Source organism: Mirounga angustirostris, unplaced genomic scaffold (genome assembly GCF_029215605.1).
Source record: "Mirounga angustirostris isolate CCGP_5_RB_7025 unplaced genomic scaffold, mMirAng1.0.hap1 SCAF_4, whole genome shotgun sequence".
Lineage (NCBI taxonomy): Eukaryota > Metazoa > Chordata > Mammalia > Carnivora > Phocidae > Mirounga > Mirounga angustirostris.
In genome coordinates this window covers 16,051,841-16,075,666 of record NW_026991712.1, presented here as the reverse complement: position 1 = coordinate 16,075,666, position 23,826 = coordinate 16,051,841, and the positions used below count along the sequence as shown (strand labels likewise).

Genomic DNA, 23,826 nt, shown 5'->3' with positions numbered 1-23,826 from the left:
CGGGGCCTGGGGTCCGGGGTCTGGCTCCGTCCCATCCTCATACATGCTCTCCTCCTCGCACCCACCTAAGCGCCTGTTCACCTGGCAACTCTCCAGCCTTCATGAACATCCTTTTTGAACTCTCTCACCCGATTGGTTTTCTTACTTGATCTCAGAAGTCCTACACGGATCCCACAGGACTCTCCTCCCAGTATAAATTTCCTCTTTATTTTTTGAGGTCTTCGATTGATGCCAGTCTGCCCTACTGATTGGGAACCCCACGGAGGTTTCCGTTCAGTGCTGTACCTTCTTGCCCAGCACACGTGCCTGAAGACAGGCACCCAGATATCTGCCAGTGAATGAGGCACTGATAGAAAAACTTGGCCTGAGATTGCTCAGTGGCCTTGACCATCCTGCCCTTAAAGGGCCTAACGCTATAAAACTCACCAATCCCAGGACAGCCAAGCAGCCACAGCAGGCCTTCCAGACAAAATTACTGAGCAAAGAGTCGCTTACGACCTTTTCCCTAAAACCCAAGTCACCTTAGTCTTGAGAATTTCTTTCCCCCACCGCCAGTTTCCAGGCCTTGGTTGTATTCATGCTGGAGAATTCTAACGAACAATAGCCAGGAGTCCTTTACTCCCCCAGAAGTCATAGGATGGTTCTCTTTACAGAAAATGCTACTGGGACAAAGTACCGATAATGGGCACATCATGGGCCAAAGCAGCATCCCTAAAGGAGAAAGGATTTCATTTTTTATTCTAATTAAGTAGGGAGAGTTTATAAAGCTGTCTGGAATGATAGGAAGATGCTGTATCTTCCAAACATTTTACATTTTATTTTCCTTAATCTTTACATCAATGTTCAAGGCAGGAATTAATACCCCCCATTGACAGAGGGGAAAACTGAGACCAAGGGAGGCAAAGTGGCTTGCACAGAGCCACCGAGCTAGGAATGGGCACGGCTAGACTCCACCCGGAGGTCTTTCTTGTTCAGAAGCCCATGCTCTCTACTTCATGCTCACAGCAAGCGTAAACCCTGCACACAAGCTGCCAGGAGCTACGTGCTGTGTGTCCTCGACAGCCCAAAGGAAAAAGCCAGTCAACTGTGATGAGCATGATCCGGAACCTCCCAGCCACTCACACACACACTGTAGCCCACACCTGAGCCCAGGGGCTGAACCAAGCTAGACACATTCTCAGGCAAAGGGCTTCCTGACAGGGAAGAACCAGCGCAGGACACACAGGGTCAAGACCACTGTCAGGAAAATACCCGAAGTCATCTCCTTCTCCTGAGAAAGAAGTACAGGGAAACCAGCAGAATCCCACAAGGTGACTCCCACCTGCCCCTGACACACACACACACACAACAGCACTTCATCGGAGGCACCCACTTGTTCACATTGCTCTAGCTCACAAATCATCTGGGACGGAAATACTGAAATTTGGGATACAAATACGGAAATGGACGTGCAAGGTGAGGCTGGGGGTGGGAACTAGAATGGTAATTCCCCTTTCCCATCAAAAGGCGGCTGTCCTTGTCATCTGGCTATAAATCTTCTGCTCTGCTATCCTGTAGCAGTTTTTGAGTGATTGCCCAAAGGGAAAACCACCGGAAATCAAAAGACTGATAGATTTGATCAGACCAGATTGAAGGCTTTTTGACTTAGCATTTTCAAACTCAATTTCTGTTATTCTTTCGCTAGGCTGTGCCCTCCATGCCCCCCCATCTGTGAGATGTAAATGACCGTCCCTAGCTCGCACGGTGGTCTGGAGACCACAGGAGGTCACCCACAGGAGGCAGTCAGCCCAGCGCCCGTGTGTGGTGATCACTCTGTCCGATGCCATCAGCATCTCTGAAGCCATCCTCCCCGCACTGGGCGCCTCGGCAGGGGACAGTGTGCGGGGCACACGGGTTGTTTTAAAGGAGCTTTCGGTTCCATGTCCTCTGTGCTGTGCAGAAATGCATAACATCCCATCATCCATCGGGATGAATCCGTCAGGATTCGCTGGCCCCTGAGCAATCAGCTGTTTAATCGAAGCAAAGACAGGCTCAGAGGACAACTAGGAAATGTCCCCTGCCAACCCGTGGCTCAGCACCCATGGTGTCTCAGGATCCTCGGTCATTGAAAGGAGTCCGCCTCCATGGTCAAGGATGCGCTCTCCCATCCATCACCTGCTTGCCTGAAATTTGCCTCCCTTCAACTCCTCTTTCTCACATTTCCCCTAAAAAGCTCTTGAACCCACCTGCCTCTCTCCGTCCCTGGGGCCACTTCCCCGAGCCCTGGCCACGGTCATGCCCCGCCTGGACAGCAACAGTCACCTGGTCGTGGGCATCCAGCTGGGTCACTACCTAATCCAAATGCACATGGTCACAGAAGAATTTGCTAGAAGCCAAGGAGCCTACGAGGCCTTCACTTCTCCGAAAGTCACGTCTTGAACGTGGTAGAAAGGCTGTGAGCGGTCAGCCAGCTCAGCCGTGCCTAGGCCTGCAGCTGAAGGAAGATGCAAGACCACTCCCATCCACGGAAGGTCTCAATATACAGCTCGTCCTTCCATCTTCCCTCGGCACGGGGAGAACGTGAGCCCAGCATCTAGCCCCCGACAGGACGCCTAGCAGGTACCACTCCATAGTAACTGAATCGAACGCCGACGAAACCCACCTCCAGCTTCCAGCCGCGCTGCTGTTGTGCAAGCCTGCCCCCGGAACGCACACTCCTCTCTTCTCCCACCCGCCCCCTTCTCTACAGGCACTCTTGATTCAACCTTCAGGAGTCTGCTGGAGTGTTGCCTCCTCCTGGAAACCTTTGGCTCCCCCGAGCAAAATCCAGCCCCTGCCTCCTCCGTAAGCACCAGCATTTTCTTCATAATGAACTGTATTGATGTTGCCATGTCACAGGGTTGTCGTAAGACATTAGGGTGTTGTCTTAGAACAGAACACAAATATCCATACATCTGGTCTTTGCCCCAGTTCCTGGCACAGAACTTCCCCAAAGCCTCAGAATTTCCAGAATGGCAGGAGTGTCTCTGTCGTGCTAATGAGGTGACAGGGAGGGTAGGGGGCTAGATAGACAGCTGCAGCATGGGAGATGCTGGCCAGGAAAACCAACCAGAGGATTAGAGGCTTGAACTTTCAGGCCCCACCCCTGACCTCCAGGGAGGGGAGAGGGAGTGGGCTTTCAGTCACCAATGGCGGATGCCTACTCAATCGGACCTCTGTAATGAAGCCGGGGTAAAAACATGAACGGCCGGTTTCAGGAGGAATTCCTGACCGGGGAATATACCGACGTGTTGGGGGGGTGGTAACCCCAGGGAGGCCCGGCCGCCCTGCACGCACCCCACCACCACCCTGTGCATCTCTTCACCGGGGGGGTTCATCTGTATCCTTGAGAACAAACCAGCAATCCTAAGTACAGTGCTTCCCTGAGTTCTGGGAGCTGTTTTAACGAATTAGCAACCCTGAGGGGAGTCCATAGGAAACCCTGACTTCGAGGTTGGGAAGGCCAAAGTGTGGGCAGCCTGGGGACCCCCACTTGTGGCTAGTGACTGAGGTGGGGGCGGTCTTGTGGGACTGGGCCCTTAGCCTCTGGGACCCATGCCAACTCTGGGTAGTTAGTGTCAAAACTGGGTCTGGTCGTAGGTGTCAGACAACTGACGTTAGAACATAAATGCCGGGGCGCCTGGGTGGCTCAGTTGTTAAGCGTCTGCCTTCGGCTCCGGTCATGATCCCAGGGTCCTGGGATCGAGCCCCGCATCGGGCTCCCTGCTCAGCGGGAAGCCTGCTTCTCCCTCTCCCACTCCCCCTGCTTGTGCTCTCTCTCTCACGATGTCTCTCTCTGTCAAATAAATAAATAAAATCTTTAAAAAAAAAAAGAACATAAATGCCTTTGCCACCCTGGGGACAGCTTGGGGGCAGAGGCCACTTCTGCTTCCTTAGCTGCACACGGGGGCTATCGGGCGTGGGGGGCACTCATACCTAGCTCCCTCAATGGCTTGCTGCACGGCGCGCATCCGCAGTCCTCCCGCAGGATGTTTATGAATGACAGAGACTGCACCAGCTGGGAACTAATTAGCCCGTGAAAACCGGGGATGGCTTGCAGCTCTAGCGAGGCAGACCTGCCACCCTCACCCCCCCGAATCACCGCACCAGCCACTGAGGAGGTGAAAACTACACTGTGTAAGAAATCAGTATTGCAAGCAAGCTGTTCTTTGATTTCTTGGCCTTTCCACTGGGCTCCTGTTGTATCCCCTCCAGGCCACTGTAAATACCTCTCCCTTGGCTCCTAAAGGCAGCCACAGGGAAGCCAGGTGTTCCAGCCCATGACAACAGCCTCACTGTGTTAAGGGACAGTTCAGCATTTCAGCTCCTGGGGTCAGCCAACCAGAGTCGCAGGCGAGGCCCCTGGTGAGCTGTGTGGGGGTGAGGCTTTCCCAGAGACCAGCTCTGCAAAGGAAGGGGGTTGGCAGCTCTGGGCCCCCGGGGGGTTGGGGGGGCGGTCTGCGTGGCCTGTTTTTACCTATAATTCTCAGCTGTGAAATACGGCCAAAGAATCCCCCTGCCTCTGAGGACCACCGGCTTTCTTCTCCAATGTGACAGCCCTTTGCGGGAGTTTCTCCGGGTTCAATTCCAACATCTCTACTGATTTCAGGCAGGGACAGCCTTCTGGAATGCCGCACCAGTATAAAAAGGAAAATTCGCCACTCCTGCTTCCACCAAGGTGGAAGGATCGGGCTGTCCCCTGGCTGTGCTTTTCCCCACCGGCCCGCTAGCCCAGGGCTTGGCCTCCAAGGGCTGGCTGTGTCACCCACCGGCTGGCTGTGCCTCTCGTTCTGCCGGCGGCTCTGCCCGGTGCTTCCGAGGGCCATGACATCCGTCACGCCGTGGCTCCCTAGTGCTGACCCATTATTACAAAGTCCTTCGCTGTCCATGTCGCACAGGTCTTCCCATTAAGGCTGGTACCCATTCTATCACTTCCCGCATAATTAAATGTGCGTGCTCCTGGAATGCCTTCCCCAAGACTGGAGCAAAGCTGTGACTCAACAGCCTTTTGGATCCAGTTACAGCGGGATCCAGTTACAGCTGGATCCAAATCCCCAGACACATCGCAAGGCTGCTCGTGGCCAAACCACCTCCGAAGGCTGAAGCCATCACCTGCTCCCAATTTCAGAAGGAACTGTTCCAGCTTCAGTTTCCACAGAGCAATCATCTGTTCGGGCCCAAAGCACACTTTTACCATCTGCACTGGTGTGAGTGCAGATGGGGGAAGCAGCTGGACCATGGGCCAGCCCCTCACCACCTATGGCAGGATTTAGGAAGGACGGGGGCTGGGTTGTTGCTCTGCAGACAGCCGACACGTGTTAGTGAGGTGGTGACCGCAGAGAGTAGTCAGAGATTTCCAGGGCCAGGTCTTGGAACCTAGACAGCCAGAAGCAACTGGGGGGGTGGGGGGGTCCCTCTGGGCTCCATCCCGACTCCAGTGGCCCAGGAGGTCCTAAGGGGCTGGCAATTCCTGACGACTCTCAGAGGCACACCCAGGACACAGGTGGTGGACAGCCGTGTGGGGCCCCTCGTGCCAGCCACGCCAGCTTCTGAGCAGCCACTTGTCCCTCAGGCTCAGCAGCAGGAACAGAGCAAAGAGGTCTTCTTTTTGAAGAAAGCCGGGCAAGAAAGCCAGGTGACCCACTAACAGCTCAGACTGTAGATGTTTAGGTGGGAACTCCCTCTGAGGAAGAGGGCTCCTAGAACTATCCCTCTTCCAGAACCAAAGGCAGGGGTGCCTGGAAGAGACCCAGACACGTCGTTTTTACCACAGAGGCAGGGAGAACGATCCACACTGACTGTAGGTCTGAGGGGCATTCCGACAGTGGTTTCTGCTGGCTTTCTAAGTATAGAAGAAACACGCGCGGGGACGTGGGCATACACCTGCTGTGGCCGTGGGACGCATAAACCACACTCATGCTGGAAGGCACTCAGCACTGATGGCGGAGAAGTTTAGTCCACTTTGGAGTCTGAGCACAAATGAGGCCCAGGCATGGAACCCTCTGGAGGCAGATCGGGGTAGCCAGGGAGCTGAGGCCGAGCAAGGGGAGGGATCCCTGTGGATCTCCTATGGGTCCAGTCCACCTGTGGGGAGACTGGCAGCCTCCAGAAAAGCTGACTCAGGGTAGCACATACCCTTGCCCTCAGAGTGCCCCCTCGCTCCATGGTCACCTTTGACCAGGGTTCCGGTGCTCCCGTCTAAATGGTGACAGCCATGTGTGGGCATACACTGTCCCCTCTACCTTGAACATCCCTCGCCCTATTTTCCACCAGCTGATCCCTTTCCATCTTGCTCACTATCACCTCCCTGCCTCCAGGCTGAGCTGAGTTGCTTCTTTGCCCACTGCTATACCTTTTGCTCATACTCCTCACAGCGCTGAGCACACCAGACTAAACTAGCTGGCTTATTTCCACTAGAGTCTCAGTTCCTCGAGGGGGCAGGATATCCCTGCAGAATACATTTTGAGTTGTAAATTCCTTCCCTCATGGAGGCCCCCAGCCAAGCTTATGAAGGAACCCAGGGTTCAAGGTAAATACTTCTAAGTAGACCAAAGGAGAGTTTCATTTATATATTTTTTTCTCTTGTTGAACCAGAATATTTTAACTAGTGTGAAACTGTGTTAAAATGTAGATGTCCAGGTTCAAAAAGGATTTAAACCTTGTAAAAAAAAAAAAAAAAATTTTATGAGGGCTTCAGGCCATACTGCTCTCTTATGTTTTTATGCCCAAGTTCACTGCTATGATTACATGTCACTGTGGCTTAGCCTTGTGGACCCTGCGAGAGAAAGAAACAGAGGGAGCTGTGGCGATTTCTCCTGAGATGAGCAGAGGTTAAGCTACGGAGCCAAAGGGCTGTGTGGTTTCCTTCCTCATCCCCAACCCTACTGCCCATCATTCAAAACGAATAAAATGCCCAGTTTACTCCACAGACGGACTCAGGCCAGGCTCTTAGCGAAGGTTCTAGTAAAACTCTGTGTCATCGTAAGGACACCTATTGTACAGTTCCTTTTATATGAAATGTCCAGAAGAGGCAAATCCACAGAGACAGAAAGCAGATGAGTGGGTGTCCGGGGCTGGGGGCAGGGAGAATGGGGACTGGCTGCTCAAAAGGCAGGGGGTGTCTTTTCGGGGTGGTGCCAATGTTATGGAATCAGTGGCGATGGTCACACAACACAGTGAATGTACTACAAGCCACGGACACGTACGCTTTAAAATGGTGAATTTTAGGTTATATAAATGTGATCGTAATAATATGCAAAAAAAAATTTTAAAAAGGGGGGGCTATCTTACCTTCCTCCCAAAAGTACACTAAATTTTGTTCAGAGTGTTTCACATTCACAACATTGAGGACTAGAGAAGATCATTGCTTATGAAGTTGGGGAACGACTAGGCCAACGTCACCATGAGGGGAAGCAGAGACAGAGCTGGGTCCTACACGAACGACAGCAGACCATCTCGGCCCCCCACCTATCACAGGAGACCCGGGCCACCTGGGTGTTTGTTGGAGAGGACAGATTGCAATTCAAAAACCTCTCTGGAGCTGTTCGATAAAAATGGTCTCAGAGGACACTCAGCACACTCAAGGCAAGAGAAACCACACGGACGCCTCAGACAGACCTTCCCGAGACAGAGGGTATAGCCACGAGACTCCAAAAGCAAATCACCCAGAGAATGAAGTTCAACATTCAGTCAAGAAGAATCACTGGGATTACTGAATTTGAAGATCTGATACCTTTGAAATGAAACATTTCACAAACTCCGCTGAAATAAGAAATACTTCTGTTTTTTGTTTGTTTGTTTTTTTAAAAAGACAACGAATTATTCATTTTGAAAAGAACTAGATGGTCCTGGGGAGACAAAGTTAAAGAAATTTTGCTAGCCAAATCTGATTTGGGGATTATTTTGAGGGTTTATTTAGTGCAGTTCTACACATTTTGTGATATAAATACACGCACACATATATACTCAGATATATATGTATGTATAAATACGTTTATTTCCGGTGCAAATCACTCTGTATTTCTTCTTTCCATGAGTCTAATACTGAATTATGATGATGCAAAGGCCCTCAGGATGTTGGGCTAACCCGTGAAAGGGCCAAACACCGAAAAAGGAAAATGATTAAAACACACATAACACACACGATTGTCTTAAAGTTATGGAAAATTAAGTAGGCACAACTGATTGTTCTGAGCTGGCAGGAAAACTTGGGTAACTAGCATAGATCTGGACAACCACGGAAAGCCCACAGCAAGGACCACATCGTGACCAGCCACCAGAGAGTCGGGATGGTAGACTTACCGAGAGCGTCCACTGGCGGGGGGCGCACGGTGAGAAAGTGCAGGATACACAATTGACACAAAAAGGAAAATAATAAAGTCAAACTGGGATTCGAGCAGCAGTCTTACCTTCCTTTCATGTGTTCAACAGTCCGTGGTTTGCCACCAGATTTTCTGTCGGGGCAATTAAACCCACCTCCACCAAGAGCTGCGCATCCACGGTCCCTTCCCTGACTTGCTAAAACTTTTCTTTCTCCTCTTAAACAGAAACCTTCCTCGTTACTAAGCATCACCCCCTAGAGATCACGGCATGGTTTCTAAGAAGAGAGATGAAGACTATATTCCCCAAAGAAGCCAATTAAGATGCTTTACACCAAGAAAATCTTTCAAGTATAATTTACTATAACTTGAAAAGTAATTGGGGAAACCCAGGAAACAAAATTTAAACTGGGGTGAAAAATGAAAAAAAAAATAATAAAGTTAAAATTTTAGTAGAAGAGCAAATAACGTCTTCGTCTAGACCTCTGTGAGTCTGTTTATTAGGTTTATAGTATTGGCTTTTTGCAGCCTCTGGTCAAAAAAGATAGATTAAACTATTGAAATGTCAGGCTCCAGGGTTAATATAGTAGAACGCTCCAGTTTTAGCAGCCTCAAAGAAAGTGCTGATAAGCTTTCAGTAGTTTCAGATGGAAAGAGAAGGCTTGACCATAATTAATTTTTACATTTAAATTAATAGTAATCTGGGAGTTAATTAAATGAGAAGGCTGCTGACTTTGTATGGTAAGGTGGCAAAAGCAAGCAAAGCAAAAGCAAGCACAGAACACGTTTCCCACAATCCATCCACGCTCACTTCCCCAGTCAAGTTTCGGCCAGCTCCGGGACCCGAGCTGACATCAAGCAGCAGGGCTTGATGAGGACTCATCGGACATCTTCTAGAGTTCGGACTATTGGGTCGGCTCCACAGCCCGTCCCTACCTTCCCGCTGCCTCAGTCTTCTCCCCATCGCCTGTCACTCAGGCTGGCTCTGTCCTGGGTCCCTAACCCTGGGCATCAGCCTGGAACTTCTCCGAGGGCGGGTACTGTCTCTGCAGCTCCCAACATCTGCCTCACGTTTACGCCTGGTAGGTGTTCGGTAACCCTGCCTTCCACGGAAATAGGTACATCCACCCACAGCTGGAGCAGATGCCAAGTTGTTTTAAAATGGTTTTGAGATAAAACCTAACCAAATCCCCAAAAAAAATTCGAAGTTTTTTTTTTTTTGGATGGTAATATTTAAATACCTTTAGATTATAAATTATCACTGTCTTTATTATAGGAAAAAAAAAAGAGCCCAATAAAGCATGTGACAAAAGGTGATATCTGCAGCGTGAAAATTAAATTAGTCACATACAAAAATGACGTCCCCTATGTGTCTGCCTACATATATACTCAGATATATATGTATGTATAAGTTAATTAATAGTAATAAATAATTAAATTAATAGTAATAAATAAATAATTAAAAAATCAAGAGCAGTGCCACCACCATGTTTAACTGCACAAAGGTGTTTGAAATTTTGAAAAGGAGAGTCAGAAGAGCTTTTAGATCAAAGATCACAGTTTTTTTAAAAAGGCACAGCAGAAAGCTGCTTGGTGATCTCCTGAAAACACATTAAAAGCAAAGTGATTATTTGGTTACCAGACTCAGTTCTATCAGGACAAAAAAAAAGATATCTGAAGCATGTGTCTATTGTAACACATCGTGTAAATCTCAGAAGAAGCTACCAACACTTTATAAGCCTAGAGTCCAGAAACCCACCACCTATGGAAGGTGATGCAGATGCCTCAAGAGGAGTTCTGGCAGCAAGGGAAACTTCAGGTAACCAGACCCCAAATCACGGGAAGCCTCAAATAACCAGATTTCTGCTGGCCCTGAACTTGCAGCATTCCTGCTCCATCCTCAGGGTACCCATCTTCTAGGAGAGCACTCCATTATAAACAGAATGACGACTCTGGTGCCTTCTAGAAGGTTCCATTCACCTCAGACATACACAAATCTGTGCACTCGGTCAAAAAAATGCACTTATATATTTTAGAAAACAGTATTTTTGTAAAGGAAAGAAAGAAAACTGTTTTCTGGTTGTACTCTGGATAACGAGAAAATCATCTGGAACATTCCAAGCAACTGATCTGACTTGGTGCGTATACATAACTATACCACCGTGGCCACCTTGTCTGGAAGGACATGGTGCCTGAGACCACCAGCTATGTGGCTAGCGCTGAGAAAGAATGCTTCCAGAAACCCCTGCTCACAGCCTCCATCCTCTGCCTTCAGGCCCAAGTGCCCCACGAAGCCTCCCAACCAAATACCAATTCTACTGAGCCCTAGGACCAGAAGCATCTCTTCATGTTACACAGTCTAGCACCCCAGGCGCCCTGAATCTTTCCCTCGGGTGCCTTGATGGGGAACTCATTATCCTCTCTAGGCAGCCTGAGCCAGTGCTTGGGCAAGTCTAACTGCCAGAAACTTCCTTTTGTGTTGCACTGCAATCAACCCATCAGCCTTTCCCGGGAGGTCCAAATTCTGCTAATTGGGACAATGCCAGGGACTTCGAGTGACAGATGCAGTGTTCCAGCCTCCGTGCAGAATTCAGATAAAAGGATTATCACTGCAGCCAAGAACTTAAGGCCTCTGGAAAGAGAACTCTGAAACAGCTAAGGGAAAACAGCTACTTTTTCTTCCCTCCTCCTTTTTACCAAACTTCCAAACATTTCCAAACCTGTAAGTGTCTTCCCTGGACCTTCCTTCCAAATCCCTTTCATCTCAAAGCTGCCAAGCCGTCAATGACATGGAAATCAGTCCCGAATGTTTACCAGCCAGATCTTCCATGGGACCCCAGATTCGATGGAAGCGATGGCCATTTGATTTATAAGCATTTACCTCTGGACTCACTGAAATGTTACTGGCCGCAAACCCTGTTACTTGTCCAATGTTAGGTCCCAGGTGCGCCAGGGAGATAGAACATACGTTTGAAAAGCACCAAGAAAACACATCCAAAACAAAGGGGTGAGGCCAAAACTGACAGAAGATCTGGTTATGGGTGAAAAGTCTCCTGCCCTTATCGTGAAATGGTTTTACGGTTTTTACAAGAACTGGGAAGACATTTTTGAAAAATGTCAAAGCTTAAAAACTTTGTCCAGTCCTTGCCCCCTTTCCACCAAACTACTCCAGCTCTCTGAATGTATTTTCCTCTAATTCCAAATGAGAACTGCCCGTTTAGGAAAAGAGGAAATTTGGTTTTGGGGGTTTCTACCTAAAAATTGTCCCAAACATTGTCCCAAACAAACACTGAACACAGAGTTTTTTCCTCATGGGAAAAAACAAAAACATTTCATCAGTTGTGAGACAACAAATTCAAAAAGCTGGTATCAAGAAGAACAGCCTGGAAGAATGTCACCCTCTCAAGTTCGAGTCCTTAGATTTTTGGTCTTAGGAAAATGTCACAAATGCTTGCAAAGTAGATGTAGCTAGATTTTTCTCTGCACATTCCCAGTCCATGTTGGAAGAGCAGAGCTGGGTCACAGATCTGACAGGGGGCCAGTGTGTGGATGACAGCAAGCAGGGAGGCGGGCGGAGGGCCACGCTGCCCCAGTCTGGTTTTCCCTGGGAGTCCCCACACTCACGAACACCATGAAAAAGCTCTCTATAAAGCACATGCTCCCAGGCTCCCACTGCAGCCATTTCTAACATTCTCACAAGGCTTAATAAAGGGTTTTGGAGATTATAGGCTGTGAACGATGGAGGAGAAAAGGACATAATTTCTGTAATAATTACTAGAGGACATCTGCATGAAGGCTTTTATGCATTATCCCAAGGCTTCCAAGAAATTTATAGGTTTCATTACAACGCACAATAGGCATGGAAACTGTCATTTTGGAGACAAAGGTAGGGGGGAGGGAACAAGTCAAGTACAACTTCGCAAGGGCCTCAAATTAATAGATATTCTGCACTTGGGAGCTTTAATTCAGATGGATTCTAGGTGCTCCTGCTCCCCAGGGCCGTCATATGCACCGAAGCCTGAATCCGATGCTTTCTGCTTCCAAGTCAAACCAAGCACGTGCTCGTTTCCCCAAAGGAACAATATTAATGGCAGAACTTGTATAGTTACCTTTTTTTGCTTTCTTCTGCAGCTTCAGTGTATCTGAGGACTTCTTTTTTATCTCTTGGCGAGCTTTTTTATATTCTAAAAGAAGGCAGAATATTGAATCATTTTACCACTTTGCGCAATGGACAATATTCTAAGGAACAACCATTACTTTCATTACAGAAAGCAGAAACGATGCCCTGAAATGAAGAGCTTAATCCAGAATGCCAAATGATAACAATCTCACACTGACATTGTATAGCCCAGGGGCGATTATTAACATGAAAAGCCACAAAATGCACCTTGGTCTTTTCCTGATAGTATTCACTTGTATCAGCTGTGAGGAGAGACGTCATTCGGGGATATTTCACTACAAGTGAAAAATCCACAATTTCTCGGCCCACGTATCAGGAAATTGAAAAATAGGATTTGCTTTCCCAAAGGCCCAAATCCACAGTGCTTTGCTCAAAAAGGAACCCATGTGGCAAGACGCTCGCCAGATGTTACAATTCAGCAAAGAGCCCCCGAGCCCCCGGCGTGAGAGATCAGATGGCGTGGGGGCAAACTGGGGAAGGTCCAGCTGCCTTAGCCTTACTCTCACACCCACACCAAGGCTGGCGCTGGATCCCGAGGAGGGGCGGCCCACATACGTACACCACGTCCCCCCAACGACTTCCTCGTCCCCCACCAGTCTACACCTGCTCCTGGACTTCCCATTTCTGTCACTGGCGCCTCCATCACCCAGATGCGGACATCTGAAGTGACAACCGCCTCTGACACCTCTCTCCTCCTTTGCTGACCTCATATTCAAATAACTGCCCGTTCGACCAGTTTCCTTGCGCAGACTTCCCGGATGCTTCCCTCGCCGCAAGCCCCCCAGCCCCATGCTGCCACTCAGGGCCCTCAGTCCCACGCTCCTGGGATCCGCTATGCGCCAACCCTTCCTCCTGGCTTCCTCCCGCCTCCAATCTCCCCATAGGCCTTCCCTCCCCAGCATTCACTGCAGGTCGTATGATCCTCGGAGAAACCCGCCCCTCCCACGCTGCCAGTACCCCCAGCCTTTGGGTCCAGGAGGACCAACTGGGGAGGTGTCCATCTGGACCACTCTGCCCCCAGAGCGCGGCACACGAGGTGCTGAGGGGCTTTCGTTGAAGCATACGCAGAGAGGGTGGTGGTTCCGGGCAGGAGACGCCAGGTCAGCTTCTCTCTTTAAAAGGTTGGCTTTCGAAACGTGCTGGAATGCCTTACGTGTGAATCTTTGGCGCCGAAGCCTGGCATTACCGTTCACGTTCCATTCAGCCGATCACAGCTGAGACCACTGAGAGCCTGGGCCATCAGCCGCTGAGGGAGGTTTCGGGAGTCCTTATCCTCCAACGCCGAAATGGGAGAAGTGGGACCAGAGGGGGCCCTGCGGGGGGCACCAGCAAGGGCAGGAGGCAACATCCGGCAACACCCGCAGCTCTGCTCGGGGCGCGTGCTGCTACGCAGCAGCCAGCCTTGCCCCGTACCTTTCGCGTGGTCTTTATCCAGCTGGTTGGCCACTTTCTTCCATTCTTCCATCTGTTCTTGAAGTGGGTTTATCAGACAATCGATTAAAGCACTTCCACCCCAAAAAAAAAAAAAAAGGAAAGACAAGGAGAAGTTAAACAGATACATTCTGTTGTGAGGTTGTCAAAACCACCTAAGTCACGACAACGGGGTGCAAGGCAAGGCAGCACCTAAGCCCAAGTTCACATCCAAATCTCCCCATTTCGTAACAACCTTATTCTCAGAGTGCTGCTTCTCCAGGGACTGGTAGGAGGCCGTCAACATGACTGGATGGAGCGAGCCCGCTTCCCATTTCCCCTGCTCACATTCTCTCTCTTGTGTTCACAAGCATGGTCGCAGACCTGTGGGGTCACCCCTCTGGCTGCACAACAGAAGCTCCTGGAGAGCTTTAAAAAGGTAAAGACATCAGGGCTACACCCCAGACCTCATGCCTGAGAGAAACCTGGAGGGTGGGACCCCAGTATTACTATTTTTTTCTTTTTTAAAGCCACATGATTCTGATGTGCATTCAGAATTAGAAGTCATGAGTGTAGACTAGCTGGACAGCCTGGAGAAGGAAAGCTGAATGGCCAGCTTCTGGAGAAGAGCGGCGAAGGCATCCCCAGGTACCTCCCCACACAGAGGAACCGTGTGAGGCACAGACCCCCAGGGTTTATGTCTGTGTAACAGAAGGAAAATGGATACATTCCTACGTCACAGAGATGTTATAGAAAAATTAGCAAGTGCCCATAAATCGCTCGAATTGCACTGGTGGGAATTACTACAAAGGTGCTCTCTGACTGCTTTTTGATCGTGGCCCTCCTGAAAATCTTGAAGTTCTTGGTACAATTCCCTCCTTTCCTCGTCAGGGCCTCCCCTCCCTCACACCCACGCCAGCCATCAGCACAGCTCACCTCCTCCTTTCTTCCAGGTCTCTGTTCAAATTGTCCTTCTGAACAGACTCGCTCTAACCACCCAGGGTGGAACCGGGCCATCTGTCTCCTAGCCCACGGATTTCGCCTCGTGGCATTTCCCACGGCCTGACGTTGTGGGAGGTGTACGCGGTGTCTAGAGTGTAAGCCCCATGAGGATAGGGCACGGTCCTATTCACTGCTATAGCCCACACACCTTAAGACAGTGCCTGGCACACAGTAGGTGCTCCATAAACATTGGCTGTTGAACCAGTGTCTCCTCATCCCTAAAATGGGGTAGGGTACCGCCATTCATTCATTCATTCATTCTTTACTGCAAATAAACCCAGATGACACGTGGGAGAGGAGGCATTGCGTGGTCTGGGAGCGAGCAGGAGGGAAGGCGGGCAGATGTCATCACCTGCTACCCAGGCGCTTTCTGCTCGAAATGTGTGGACATTCCATGAATTCTCACAAGCACCCCAATTTATAGCAGCTGAGATTCCAGCCAAGAGGCCCACGCCTGAGCGGCCAGCCCGGGGTTCAAACCCAGGCCTATCAGTCTCCAAGACCAGGCACTTCCCACCATGTTCTGCCACCTCCCATGGTGGCCCGGCCAGGAGGGACAGAGGCCTTTCACATTGGCAACCCCTCACACAGCTCACGATCCGTAAAGCAGAATGCTCCAATCTGCTTGGAAGAATGTCCCTCCCCTCCACCCCCCACTGGAACACTGGTGACTCCAAATCCCTGGCCAACCACTGCCAGTTCTACCCACTCTGGAGGCTGGTAAGACAGACAAGAGGCCAGCAGCACGGAGGGCTCCATGGTTACCGCTGTCCGCGGTGGGTAGAGAGGATGCCCCCGGGTAACAGCGCGTGCCCCGCTCCCCAGCACCATGACTCCCCTTCCAGAGGCTCCTGCAGAGGGTGCATGCCCTGCTCGCACGCTGGCGGGGCGCCAGGAGAGACCCAAAGGAGCACAAAGTGGGGTGCGGGCTCCACGAGGGCAGGGACCCAGGCCATCCGGTTGTCCGCTGCACCCCCAGCACCCCGCCCAGAGCCTGGCATGCGGCAGACTGCCCACGAACACTTGATCAGTGAGGGAGGAGCATCACGGGCTGTGGGTACTGCAACGCTACAGGGAAAAAAGTGCCGCCCCTTCCCCCGAAACCAGCAAGGGCTGGTGAGATCCCGGCGAGACGCACTCCTCACCTCGAAAACTGCCTGAGCTTGGCTTCTATGCTTCTGTGTCTCATGCACATCCTGGTCAGGGCGGAGCCAATCTCCCTGGTTCCACCTGAAAAAGAAACACAGGCAAAGCTGAGGACAGGAGACAAGCCGCGATCACTGAAATCTTGAAAAGAGAACGAAATCATCTGGAAAGAAGCTGGATTTCACCACGGGGTAAAACCCAAGCCACTGCCTCTCGCCAGGCGTGTGTACATGCCCTCACGCACACACGTGTGTAAATATACATGGTGACGCATTTTTCTATTATCACCAAAATAAAAGGTACCTTTACTATACACAATGCCCAGTCATACTTTCTATTTTTCTCTAAATGCCAACCGTGACCCAGAAATTGATTTTACGACCCACTAACGGATCGTGACCTGCAATGTGAAAAATAACTTCCCAAGGAAGACGATCAAAATAGTATCTGATATTTAAGGAAAAGCTGTTGTTTTTGGTCTGTTTTGTTTTGCTTTCCACTTCTGGCCAAATAAGCCCCTTAGCATTATTTAGAACAGCTAATAAGGACACTCTAGCTGTTTCAAAGCACATAGTCTAGAAAACAAGTCATTCGGAGACAAGCGAGGCCAAAGCAGAATGCAATAGGGGAGCATTTTCCTAAAGGGTTTGGGGTAAGGCTGGTGAAAGAGGTCCTCAGACTCGACAAATGTCAAAGCAAGCTGTAATTCGGTTTGATTTTCCCGAAATTCTTGTCCTACTGCCCCCTTCGGGCACACCCTCTTTCAGATTATTTATAAAGTTTCCCTCCTTCCCCCTCCTAGAAACAATGCCTGAATCAGCACTTAGCTGGGTGTGGGGGAGCAAACTGCAACCACAGATGGGAATTCAGCATCAAGCACTGGAAAGCGCAATTATAAATGTTATGAAAATACTAGGACTCATGAAATCGGGGGGGTGGGGTGGCGGGGAGTGTCAGTAAAGCGCTATTTTCCACAGACAAGGCCTTTAAGGGAAAGCTGCAGGCATTTATGGTAGGTTTAACCAAGCCAAGTTAACAGGAAAAAAATGCCCTCCCTTATTAGTACTGATGACATTACTACAGTTCGTGTCTCCCCCTTTGCCTGCTCTTCTAGAAATGCCAATGCGCTATTTCAGCTCCTCCTATTTTCCATTTTATTCTGCACAAAGGTTTCCAGAACCAAAAAAAATTAGTGATAATAGTAATATATATTAAATATTAATATTTCTATATCCTATTTTAGTCTGAAAAGAGAAGCCTTCTAGAACGATTCCCCCTTTCCTCTAAAACACGGTTTCTTGGCCCAAATACTACAAACATGTGGGCCAGATGAGTCTTTGTTTGGGGGTGGGGGATCCTGTGCATTGTAGGATGTTTAGCAGCATCCCTGGCCTTGACCTTCCACAAATCAGTAGCCGCCCCCCAATCTGTGACATCTAGATATGTCTCCAGACAGTATGAAGTGTTCCCTGGGGAGCAAAATCCCAGTTTGTGAAGCACTGTTGTAAGAAAACCGAGCAAGAGCTAAAGGTCACCTGAGGCTGGGCAGAGCCAGCCAGGAGTCTTGGTAAAATGTCACCCTTTAGCACCCTTTAGCTCCCGGCACCTGCAGCCACTCCCGGGAGTTAGAGACCACCTGGGCGTCCCCATCTACTGCCGCTCATCATTCTCCACCAGGGAAAACCAGTAGAGGGCGCTGCCTGCACGCGTGACGCAGGCAAGCTTTTACTGCTTAACGAGCAAAGGCAAGGAACACTTTATCCCCAGGGAAATATCTCCTATTTTTCCCTGGGCCTTCATTTGATTAGAAGTTAATAACCTGGCCATGCAAGGAAGCTGGCACACTCATGCACTGCTGGAAGGAGTGTAAACTAGTCCTTTTCTGGAGGAGAATCTGGCAGCGTCCATCCAGCAAAGCCTTTAAAAACGAGTCCCCTCTTTGACACGGCAATTCTACTTCTAGAAGTTTAACCAGAGAAAACAATTAAGGACGAGAGCAAATCCTTCCCCAGGAGGACAGTCCTTGAAATGCTGCTGACGACAGTAAAAACTGGAAGCAGAATCCCATTCTGGGGAGCAGGGTAAATAAAGCATAGAACACAGACTGATGCTGGAGTAGCAATGTAGCCCTCCCCAGGCCAGGCCGCGGTGTTGAAGGTCGTGGGAAGGTGAGTCACCTGGGTGGAGCTCAGCCTGTGCCGGGCCCAGGGAGAAGTGCCGGGCACACAGGAACTCCCTCCATCCTCGAAACGCTCCTGGTTCTGCTAGTACAATTATATCCCCATTTCGTAGACAGGAAAAGTGTCTTATGGAACTTGCCCAAGGGCACGTTGCTAGTAAGTGGGGTTCCAACCCAGGCCAAGCCTCCAGAACCTATGCATTTCACCACTCAGCATATGGCTCTGACTACAGACAGCAGAAGCTGGGGCAGGGGCAGAGCCAAGAGCCTAGAATGAGTACCGCTAAATGTACTGAGCGCCACGCTATGAGGGCTGTTAGGCCTTTAAAGCCCCGCTCTCCAATTCTGGCTGTGCAGCCTAGAAATGTCGAACTGGTACCGCAGGACTGAGCTCCTGTCCTTGCTAAGCTACCACCGAGAGCGCAGGGATGGGCAACTGCTTCACGGATAACCTCTGCCTCAGTTTCCCCAAGACGGGCTTCCGGGGTTGGAAAAGATCACTCAAGGTCGGTTCCCTCCCCCCATTTCTCCGCTCCATTATTTCTGTTACCTTCCCAGACATTTTCCCCTAGGCGGCCACCGGTCGTGTGCCACCCCCAGGAAAGCCGGAGGCTTCCCAGAAACAGCCAGTCTATGGTATGATAACAAGCAGGTCCCTCATAGGCCCCCGCAGCACAGGAAAGCCTGAGAGGGGAGGAAATGAAAACAGCAAAGACAACTTCCAAACAGCGTGTCTCTGTCCAACTGGCACAGGGCAGGAGACAGGCGGGTGACCTCCGCCACGGACTCCGGGACCGTCCGCGGGAATTACTGCTGATCGCAGCAACATGGGGCACCCTAAAAATAGCTCGATCTGTGGATGTGCTTAACATCTTATGCTCTTCCTGACCCTTGCTAAAACTCACCAAAAAAAAAAAATCAGCAAGTTTGAAAAAGCTTCAGAGGCAACCGGCTTTAGCTACAAAGACAGAGCAGACATCTGAAAGGGCTCCGATCTGACAGTGAGAATATTTATGGAATCAAATGGATAGCTGAGACACTCAGCAGCTTGTGAGTGAGGACAAGAGCTTCCTTGTTTCTGGATTCCCCGCACCCAGCCCTGGTGCTGAAGGAAGGAGCCACCATCTACCATTCTGAGAGCGGATCACCAGGCAGGCAGGCCTATACCTGGAGGCAGGACCAGGGGGGTTGGGTTTGTCTTTTGTTTAATCCATACATCTTTGTGTGTCTTCTACGTACACACTATAGAATATTCAAAATAAATACAGGAGTCTTCTTTTAGAAAAGGTCTAGACTGATGCAAGGTCCATCCAAAGGAACAATGGTATATTCACTTCCTATTGCTTTTATAGTCAATCACCACAAACTTACTGGCTTAAAGCAATGCACATTTATTATCTTACAGTTCTAGAAGTCAGAAGTCCAAAATCTGTTTCACCGGGCTAAACTCAAGGAGTCAGGAGGGCTGTGTTTCTTCTGGAGGCTCTAGGGACGAATCTGTTCCTTGTCTTTTCCGGCCTCTAGAGGCTGCCTGCATCCCTTGGCTTGTGGCCTCTTCCACCATCTTCAAAGCCAGCAGCTTAGCATCTTTTCTCTTCTCTGATCTCTGCAAGGTCCTCACATCTTCTCTGACACTGATCCTCCACCTCCTTCTTATAAGAACCCTTGTGATTACACAGACCCAGCTGGATAATCCAGGATAATCTCCCTGCCTCAAGATCCTTAACTGAATCACAGCTGCAGAGTCCCCTTTGGGATGAAGATGGAGACACCTTTGGGGACGGCAGTATTCTGCCTACCACACTGCATAAGAGTCACTAATTTGGAGAGTGCCCAGGGGCACTGTGTGTCTCTCTCCAGAGCCCATTCATCCTCAGATGGTTAAGTCTGGGCCAATGACCTAATTCCACCCCCTTTGACAGTAGCTGGTTCAGGGATGGGACAAAGAAGAGAGAAAGTTGTTGTGGACGCCTATGGGGAAAATGTCCCTGATCTTAACATCAACACACCAAAGAGATCCCACAGGTCACGAACAGAAAGCAGGCTGCCCACCTGCTGCAGTCAGCTATCATTATGGCCATGGGGACACCTGCCTTAGGATGAGACCTGTCCTCCAGACAGAAGACAGAGGGGCCGGCATCCCCAGTGACCTCCCTGAGCTGAGACACTAACACACAGACCCTGAGCAACCTCTGGGCCTGGAGCTCCTGTTTTGCAAGAGCATACATTTCCTTATTTTTAAAGCCACTTTGATTTGGTTCTGTTTCTTGCCAGTTGAAAGGAGAAGAGGGAAGGGAGCATGGGCCTCCTGCGCTTCCCCCGAGCATCAGGAAGCAACCTGCTGCTGAAAGAAATCGCAGTCTGGGCAGTAGCTGCTGAGCGACACAAAGATGCTTTATGGCAAAGATCTTAATTCTTTCCAACGTGGTACACATGAGAACTTTCTGCTGTAACAAGCAAAGGTTTTTATAATACAGTAGCACAAAATTAGTCAGTGATCTACACTGGATGAATTGCAAAGGACACAACGGTGGAGAAAAAAGACAAAAGTCCAGAGGCTAGGCTATCAGAGTATGAATGCTGGGGCCGAATACTCTGTTTTGCACCTGAAGACACTTAAAAACTCCACAAATGCTTATTGAGTATTGCATCCATTTCCCAGGGCTGCCGTAACAAAGCACCCCGAACCAGCTGGCTTAAAACAACCACAACGTACTGTCTCACGCTTCTAGAGGCCAGAGGTCTGACATGAAGGTGTGGGCAGGGCTGTGCTCCCGCGGAAACCCGCAGGGGAGAATCCTTCCCCCCTCTTCCCAGCTGCTGGTGGTTACAGGCAACCCTTGGCTTGTCGATGCATCACTCCAGTCTCTGTCTTCGTTGTCGAGGGGCAGTCTCCTGTGTGTCTCCGTCTTCACACGAGGTACCTGTGAAGGCATTCTGTCCTCTGTAGACGTCTGTGTCCAAATTTCTCTCTTCTTATAGAGACACCAGCTGTACTGGGTTAGGGCCCACCCTAATGATCTCACCTTAATTTGATTACACCTGCAAAGACCTCATATCCAAATAAGGTCACATTCACAGGTACTGGGGGGTTAAGACTTCGACTTATCTCTTTGGGAGACTCAATGCACCCCATAATGAGGATCTGCCTGCAGCAAGAATTGAAGTGATTCCAAAGATGACAACTAGGGCCTAACCTTTGAGGCGCCAGTGGACTGGCTGTGGGCGGCGGGGGGGAAGCTACGAAATGGTGCAGGGAACGCAATCTTTGCAGCAACACCGTGGGGTTGGTATTCTTGTCCCCATTTTATAAATGGAAAAACTGGAGCTCAGGTGGGTGAACTAACTTGCTGAGGACCCCAGGGTTGAGAAGTGGTAGAGCAAAGATCCAAGCCCCACTTTTACTGACACCCAAAGGCCCTTCCCCACTATGACAAACTGGACACATTCCCAACTGAGGACAAAGAGGCACATTAAAGTTACAAACAGAGTATGAACTGTTTTATGTCATTTGGGGGACGACAGGGGAAAATAAGGAGGCACTGAGCCACAATCATTCCCCTGAAAAGTCTGAGAGGACTACACCCTTCCAGACTACAACTTGCCACACGGTGGCTCTGCAGAGAGGCAGGACAGAGGCATGCATCTGGTGGCCTCGTCCCCATCCCTCCACGCTGCCTCATTGGCAGGCGGCTTCCATCTCCCCACACAGCGGGGCACTAATGCACCGGCCATGGTGGGGTCTCCAGCGTGCAGGTGGCCAGGGAGGGCTGAAAAGCCAGTCTGTCGGGCCCAGCTTCTGCAGCAGAAGGGGGGAAGGGGGAACAAGATTTAAGAAGCGCAGGGCCACAATAAGTCACTGTACCTCCCGGAGGCCCTCTGAGGGCTCATGTTGTTGGGAGCCTAATTAGCAGTCTGAAAGAGCCACAGGACAGGGGAAGGCTCTCCGAAGCCTCTGCAGGAGAGGGCTCAAAGGGACAGCGCCGCTCACCTACTGCAGGGGTTCTCGACCCCAGCACGGCTCACGTCTTGGACCAGATCCTTCTCTGTGGTGCGGGGCTGCCCCAAGCACTGTGGGGTGTCCCGCAGCGTCCGTCCCTGGCCCTCCAGGTGCCAACAGCAAGCCCCAGGTCAGGATGACTAGAAATGTCTCCACACTGTCAAATGTACCCTGAGGGGGGGGAGGGCGCAGAATCGCACCTGTTGAGAGCCACCAGCCGAGGGGAACAGGGACCATCTCCCATAAGGACAGCTCTCATGATCTTGGCGCTGGGCCTGGACAAGCCACAGCTGACATCTTCCCTGGGACGGCGGTGGCCCCGCCAACACACACTGCGCCACCCCAAGAGGCGGGCTCGCTGCCCACCCCCAGCATCCTGAGCAGAGGTAACAGGCACCCCCGTTCATGTGATGAAGAAACGACTTCGCTTGCCGTTAGAGAAACATTAATTCCAAAACACGCAACTGACATTCCCCACAAAGTCAACAGGCACTGACTCCCTCCCCTGCAGCCCTAGGGACACATGGATTCCACCAGAGGTGGCTGATGTTCCAGGGTAAAATACCAGAAGGATCCACACAGCCGTGAAAGGGGGGCAGAGACGGGCCCGATCCCAGGCACCGAAGCTCCACCGTCCATGCAGTTAGGAAGAGCTCCTTCGTGGGACCAACACGGGCTCAGAGGAACAAGGGCGGTGGAATACGGAAGTGACCTCTAGCCACTCAACAGCCCGTGACTTCTGTCTGGGCACAGGCCAGCGAAGCACTGACAGCCCCACAGGGTCTCCGAAGATCAGAGACACTGGACACTATACACAAACGCCATGCAACCCTAGCCTGGGCAGGTGCTCCGTCCTTGTGCACGCGGATGCATGCAATCGCTCCCCGCACCACCTGGTTAAAGTTTAAGAGATCTCAGAGGGGTGGCTGTGTGTGGTTCCTGGGCACACAACCACCAAACATGCCAGATACGCCACACATCCCAAATAAGACTTCGTCACCCTGTGACATATTTGTATCAGGAACCTTTTCCCAAAATGTATCTGTTTAATCACCAGATCTTACCTGTTGTGGTGTGTGACCCTGTCCCCTCCCCACTGACCTCAAAAGAGTTCTGGGGGCCCCTTCCCAGCTATATTCCACTCCCCCCACCAGCCCCAGTGCTGCATACCTGAGTGACATGCGGACCCCATGTAGCCTGCAGGCCATGGAGATCCCACAGCAGCACGCGCACTGTGGCTGATCTGGAGTCAGATCCCTGCCATCTCCCAAATTATCACGGGGATCAAGAAGAAAAGCAGTAGAGCAAAAGGATTAAGTACGCTAGGCTTTGAAGGGAAACAATGTGGATTCAAAGCCCAGCTCCCCCACTCACTAGCTGTGTGACCTCGGGAAGGGTCTAACTTGCTTAGACTCAAATGTGGATGACTGTATTCTACTAAACAGTCGTGCCAGTTCGTGTTTCAGGTCATCTCTGCTGCGCACATCACACCCAAATGCACCCACCTATGATTCAGAGTTTGGGCTTTTTGTGAAACAGCCTGAGTATCCCAGGTTTTTTACAATCTCGTCCC

At 50.4% G+C, this 23,826-nt stretch overlaps 1 protein-coding gene across 9 annotated transcripts in view; it reads right to left on the bottom strand.

The window, feature by feature from the left end:
* Positions 1 to 23,826, bottom strand: part of MTSS1 (MTSS I-BAR domain containing 1) — a 161,647-nt gene that overhangs the window by 19,721 nt on the left and 118,100 nt on the right. For 6 of the 9 annotated variants that reach the window (XM_064587893.1, XM_064587898.1, XM_064587895.1 and 3 more), the window contains 4 exons: positions 16,074 to 16,158; positions 13,930 to 14,021; positions 12,446 to 12,520; positions 8,320 to 8,331 (listed from right to left, as the gene is read on the bottom strand). In XM_064587893.1, coding sequence (XP_064443963.1) covers positions 8,320 to 8,331; positions 12,446 to 12,520; positions 13,930 to 14,021; positions 16,074 to 16,158 — 264 coding nt within the window. The remainder of the gene's footprint in view (positions 1 to 8,319; positions 8,332 to 12,445; positions 12,521 to 13,929; positions 14,022 to 16,073; positions 16,159 to 23,826) is intronic. The other 3 variants (XM_045895902.3, XM_045895909.3, XM_045895904.3) reach the window with 1 other exon arrangement.